Below are 6,134 nucleotides of genomic sequence, written 5' to 3' on the forward strand. Positions count from 1 at the left end.
CAAGTACTTCTTAGGGGTGAAAAAAACCTCTATGGCCATCTAGTCTGACATTCTCCTTTTATACCTTGGGAAAATGAGAAGTTAAGTGACTTCTACAAAGTCACCCAGTAAATAGCAGAAACAGTATTTCAACCTCTGTCTCCTGACTCTAAATCCAGCATTCTTTTCCACTACACACCAAGCTACTAATCAAAAGGCTCCCTGGCCCCTTGGTTCTGCTTTTGACAGAGGAAGTGATGCTTTTGGAAAAATTGCTCCTCCATCCTCTCAAACCTCACCCCCTCTATGGTCCCCCCCAACAAAATCAATCATCAATCTTCCTGCTGGCTGAAGTCCTCTTACAAGGCAAGTGTGAGGCCCAACAGGCTCTTTCCAGTTGGTCTGTAAGTTTTCACATCTCTCTGTACATGGATGGGATGTTTGACTTCCACCCTTCAGATTGCCAGCAATAGGTTCCAAGAGCAGCCTGCTCCCCACCAAGGATGTAAATCTCTCTCTCTTTGCAGCTGGGCCATGGATTTCTGGAGAAATGCCAAGAGCTGCTGCCTCTTGAGCTGTCAGATGAAGGGGTAACAATCCACAGATGGAGCCTACAGCCTTAGCACAAGTCTAAACACTCAAATCTGAGGTTGACAGCTGGCACAGTGGAGGGCCAGTGGACTCCTGGCACAAGGAGGTCATGGATAACATTCAAGGACATTTCTACTAACCTGAGCTTCTCCAAATTACCTTTTTCCCACTCCCAAGTCAGTTAGTTTTGGAGATAATATGGAGTCCATACCCTCCCCTAGGCTAAAGCAAAGACTTTCTCCTACCATCAACAAGGGCTATTCTTCAAGGGCAGCTAGAAACTTGGCCAGAAAATCTTCTAGGGTCCCAGATGCCAGAGATGGAGTGATGCTTTGGACAAAAAGGAAACAAGTCATTCTGGGGAGATGTACATCCCAAGAAATAAAATCTGGGTTTCTTGGAAATGGATAGAGCAACACAATCCAGATCCCACTCATACCCAAATACCAATAAACAAAAAAATCTAACAACCCAGAAGACAGAGTCCATGACTTGCTTAAAAAAAAATCATCCACAATGCCTTGCATGTGGTAGGTGCTCAGTGTGTTGATCAATTATTTTATAAACTAATATGGACAAAATCTGTTGCAGAGGTCATTAGCAAGTGGATTTTCTAAATCTATAAAAAAGCAGTAGGGGAATATCTAATGGACCTTGAAATCAGGAAGGCCTGGAGATAAGCCCGAACATTTAACTAGCTATGTGATTATGAACAAGTCACTTAATCTCTTAAAGTCTCCTAAGTAACACTGGAAAACTATGAGTTACATACAAGTTATCAATCTGTAGCAGTGAAGGGATTTCTCCACTAATAGGGAGTCTATAGCAGTGGAATCACAGGTCCAGGTCAAAAAGAGAAAATATTTTTAAATGAGCACAGACATATTTTAAGCCATAGTTTTATGTCCAAGCAAATAATAAAAGATTTTTGAAAGGCAACTGGAATGGAGGGGAAGGTGGAAAGATGATCAGAATAGATTTACAGCATGATACATCTTTTCTCTTTGGCACACACAAACATTTACACATAGGCACAAACAAGGGCAGCATTTTACAAAACCATGTTGGATGTTTGGTGTGCTAGGTGCCCTCAGGCTCACAGCAGGGGAGGCAACATAGATCCTGACTTGAGGCCCAACTAACTATTCCTAAGCTAAGGTACAAACTCTGGACCATATAACTTTGCTATTTAATCTAGATATGTAGTATTTCAGATGAGGATTACCTAATTTGTAAAGGGTTCCAGGCCTTCTTGCCAAAATAATCTGAAGTTTAACTTGAAGATAGAAGTTTGGAGGAATGTGATGAAAAGGGGAAGAGGGAGGATTATGAAGATTATTTCTCATTTACTGAATCTGTTAAGAGCTAGACCAAGGATAAAGAGAAAATAGGGGAAAGAGGGAAATGAATTAGAAGGAAAAAGAATCAGAAGGGGCAACAAATTCATTTTTATAGAGTGCCATTTATTGATTTGATTTAAAAACAAAAGAATAGATTCACCTTTCTATAGACACCCAAAGTTTATAGAAACTTTCAGGGGGGCTATCCTCTTCCCACACCCACACAAAATAATAAGAGTCCCTCTGACACTACTGTGAGGTAGATATGAGCTATTCTCTTCCAAAAAATGAGGGTGAATGAGGTTTAGTGGTGAAATGAGGGAACCAGGAACAAAACCAAGACTTCTGGATTTTTCCAGTCCCCCTACTCTTACCACTGGGCAGCAGCATCTAGGGATATTCCCAAAGGCTTGAAAACTGCAAAAAGTCCTCTGAATGCCATCATCCCCTGATCTAGGAAACTGGAGAAATGGAACAGGGATGCTCTCTTTGCCCTGAGACCTGACTATGCAGCACCAACATGAAGAGAAGGGGTGCCCTCAGGCATGGCTTTATCCCTCCTGTTCCTGGGACAAATGAAGGTAGGCTGAAAGGATATACCCAGTTGCTGAGGTAGTGATAGGTTATTCGGTTTCCTTTGGAAGCTGATTCCTTTTTCTCTGTAACAGCATCTGGAAGGAGCTAAGATCTCAGTCTACTCACTCTCACCCAATAGACTCCTTAACTCCTTATCACAGCAACAGACAGCTGATCCTGAAGCGCACAGGGTGGAAGTCAGGGGCGTAGATCTAATAGTCTCACCGCTCCACAGAGGGCTTAGCTGGAAGACCCTCGTCTCAGGACACAGTCTGACTGAGCTCCCAGGATGTTGCAAGGGGTCTGGGATAATGAAATTGTTGCTTCTGTCGGCTGCAACCCAAGGCAAGGAACTCCTCGAAGTCCTGAAAGGCAGAAACATCTTGGGTCTGGGGAAAGGAGGGAAACGGGGCGCTGGGGAGGTGGATTAGGGGGCTGGTGAACGCTGGGCAGGACTTATTAAAAAGATCACTGAATAATGAGAAATGCCCAGAGAGACAGGGTAACCCCTTTCCACTTCCCAACCCTACACCTCTGCCCTCCCCCCAGTTCCTGCGGAAGAATTCTCACTCTCACAAGTTTTTCAAGCAGGTTGGTCCTTCACATCTCGGGAGCAGATTCTCTCCTTCTCTGCCAACCCTTTGGAGGGCCAGAGGTTGGCAGCTAAAGCCGGTTGGGCTTCAGTTCTCAGAAAGCTGGGGGTCTGGACCAGCCAGCGCTTGTACTGTAGGCAGTGATCTGGGAGCACTGACCCTAGCTGTAGCCATTACCCGCACCACCGTCACCTAACCCCTCCTCCCTCCCCTCTGTTCCCCTCCCCCACTCCCGCTCCCAGCACAGAGCTAGGAGTAGGGTACTAGCTTTTAGTCCCAGCATGGGGCACCGCCCTCCCTGTCTGCACACTGTAGCCTTCGGAAAGCTGAAGAATGCAGTGTTTCTCCAAGGGCCGAGTTCTGCCTCTTGCCTCGTGCCCCAGAATTACAAAAGAGATAAGAATCCCGAGTTCCTTATGTCTGGCAATCCCTTTTGGTAAGCATGGCAGATTCTCCCTCCCCGAAACATTTCTCCACCTTTCCCCATTGCGACCACCCCCTCCCCCAATCCACTTTTTACAAGTTTGCAGAACAAGGCACAAGTATCCCTTCCTTATCTCAGTACCGGGGCCTTTCACTTCTTGGTACCTACCCCTCGAGCTGTGGGCATAGTGCAGTCTGGGTTACCTCCCGCTGTTCCTCCCACGGAGAGCGTACCCTGCCGCCTTGCTCTATGGTCTCGGTCCCATCTTCTATACCTTGACTCTGAGCAGCCTTGACTGTGCCCGCGACTCCAGCGGTTGGGACTGGGGAGGCTTCAGGGCTTCGGGGGAGGCAACGACGGGGACTCGGTGAGCGAGGTCTAGCGTACAGCCGGCGGTCGCAGCGGCACAGCAGACGGCGAAAGGCGCTGCGAAAGTCAGGGCTGCGGCAGTATATTAGTGGGTTGAAGGCAGAGTTGGCGTAGCCGAGCCAGTTGAGGGCGAGGAATGCCGTACTGGGAACCAGCGTAGGCCCCCCGAGGGCGCGCACCACATTGGCGACGAAGAAGGGCAACCAACAGAGGGTGAAGGTCCCCATGATGAGACCTAGAGTACGCAGGGCCCGGTGCTCCCTGAGAAGCAACAGGCGTGCTGGTCGGCGGCCGCAGGAATGAACTCCCCCTGGAGGGGCGCAGGGCCTTTCCTGGGAAGGGGGCAACAGGGAAGGAGAGGGCTCCTCTGGAGGGAAGCGGCCAAGCTCCCGACGAAGCTGGCGCAGCTGGCGAGTAGCCACAGCAAAGACCCGTGCGTAGACAAAGAGCATGATGAGAAGGGGGAGATAGAAAGAGACAGAGGAGGAGAGCAGAGCGTAGGGCAAGTTGGAGGCGAAGGCGCAGCAGAAAGGATTGGAGTGGCAACTCTGTGCCTCGGCGTCTGCTCCTACGCGCCACCACTGGCTCATGATGGGTGCGAAAGACACTGCGGTGGACACGACCCACACCAGGACAACGGCTGCTCGGGCCCGGGGCTTGGTAACCAGGGAGCCATAACGCAGTGGATTAGTCACTGCAAGGTAGCGGTCCACAGCTAGGGCGCAAAGAGTCTCAATGCTGGCGGTTACACACAGTACATCAATCGAAGTCCACAGTTCGCAGACCGTGGCGCCGAATGGCCACTGTCCAGTCAGCGCCAAGGTGGCCCCCGGAGGCACCACAAGAAGCCCCACTACTAGGTCAGCCGCAGCTAGTGAAGTCACGAACACGTTTGTCATAGTCTGGAGCCGTGGGGTCCTGGCAATGGCCACGATGACCAGCAGGTTGCCTCCCACAGTCGCCAACACAGCTAGAGCCAAAAGCGCCCCTGCCACTGCTGCTGCCCACGGCGCCGCGGACAGCCCACTAGTGTTGGTGGTGGCAGACGCCACCGTTGGGTGGTTTGGCCACTCGAGCAAAGAGCTGTTCTCGTGGGGCCACGGAGCCATCCCCGCTTGAGAAGCAGGGGACGGAAGAAGGGAGAGGGGATTGCTGGGCTCGCCCAGCTCAGGGGAGGGGGTGGTAGGGTGTGGGAGCGGCTCCCCGGGCCTGGGCCATCTTCCTCTCCTGACTGGGACCAAGAACGCTCTGCCTTCCCCCCCTGGTGCCACCACTTCTGGGAGGAGTGGCGGCCCTTAAAGGGGCAGCAGCCAATAGTCCCGAGAGGGGAATAGAGGGGTGGAGAAAGGGAGGGGGAAAAGGAGGAAGGGGAGAAGATGAGGGAGGAGAAAAAAGAGAGGGGATAGGAAGAAGGATGGATGCTTGTCTTTTTCCTTTGCCAAATCTGATTCTGTCCTCTTTGACTCACCTGTCTGCTTTTCAACCCCAATTTTGTACTACCTCCCCAATTTAGTGCTGCTTCCCCATACCAACACAGGCTTGAGCTCCAAAGGAGAAATAAGATATCCAAGATGTAAAGAACAAGAATCTCAAAGGAGTAAAGGGACAGGAGGAGCTAGGTGGCTCAGGCCTTCAGACAGGGGTCCTGGGTTCAAATATGACCTCAGACATTTTCTAGCTGCACAAGCCACCTAATCCTAATTGCCTAGCCCTTTCCACTTTTCTGTTCTAAAATTGATACCAAAACAAAAGGCAAGGGTTTTTTTAAAAAGTCAAGGGACAGATTGGGCCCAAATATCTCCAGCAGCCTCTGATTTATGGGATGGCTCTCTTCTGGATTCTTTAATTTAGACAGAGACTTGGTACCCTCTCAGACCTCAATCCTGAATAGTACCCTAAAAATGAAGCAACAAGAACTTTCACTTACCTGTTTTTCTTTCCCATCCTTTTTACTTCTCTTTAAAAATTAAAATTAAAAAAAAATTCTATTCTCTCTTTACTCCTAGTGAGAAACTTACAAGTTTCTGGTAGAATTTGAAAACACTTCCATTAGGATTTAGAACTGTTTGAGAGCCTATGCCAGCCACAATTCTCTTCCCATTCTTCCATTCAAACCACCACAGTGATCTTCCCAAAGCATACTGTGTCACTCCCATATTCAATAAACAGCTCCAATAACTGAAGGATCAAATAGGAAATCCTTTATCAGTTCAAAGCCCTTTACAACTGGCCTTCTCCCCCCTATCTTTCTAGCCTTCTTAC

At 49.2% G+C, this 6,134-nt stretch overlaps 1 protein-coding gene across 2 annotated transcripts; it reads right to left on the reverse strand.

The window, feature by feature from the left end:
- Positions 1–2,012: 2,012 nt before the first annotated feature.
- Positions 2,013–5,169, reverse strand: ADRB3 (adrenoceptor beta 3). 2 transcript variants are annotated; one of them, XM_056813513.1, is made up of 2 exons: positions 3,778–5,169; positions 2,013–2,851 (listed from the first exon to the last, which is right to left on the reverse strand). In XM_056813513.1, the coding sequence occupies exons 1-2, from the start codon at positions 4,979–4,981 to the stop codon at positions 2,727–2,729; spliced, it is 1,329 nt and encodes a 442-aa protein (XP_056669491.1). In that variant the 5' UTR covers positions 4,982–5,169; the 3' UTR covers positions 2,013–2,726. The 2 variants fall into 2 exon arrangements, with proteins under 2 accessions (XP_056669491.1, XP_001381860.3); XM_001381823.3 differs by having other exon boundaries at positions 3,672–5,160.
- Between the last annotated feature and the right edge of the window lie 965 nt (positions 5,170–6,134).

The sequence above is a fragment of the Monodelphis domestica genome, chromosome 1 (assembly GCF_027887165.1).
Source record: "Monodelphis domestica isolate mMonDom1 chromosome 1, mMonDom1.pri, whole genome shotgun sequence".
Classification (NCBI taxonomy): domain Eukaryota; kingdom Metazoa; phylum Chordata; class Mammalia; order Didelphimorphia; family Didelphidae; genus Monodelphis; species Monodelphis domestica.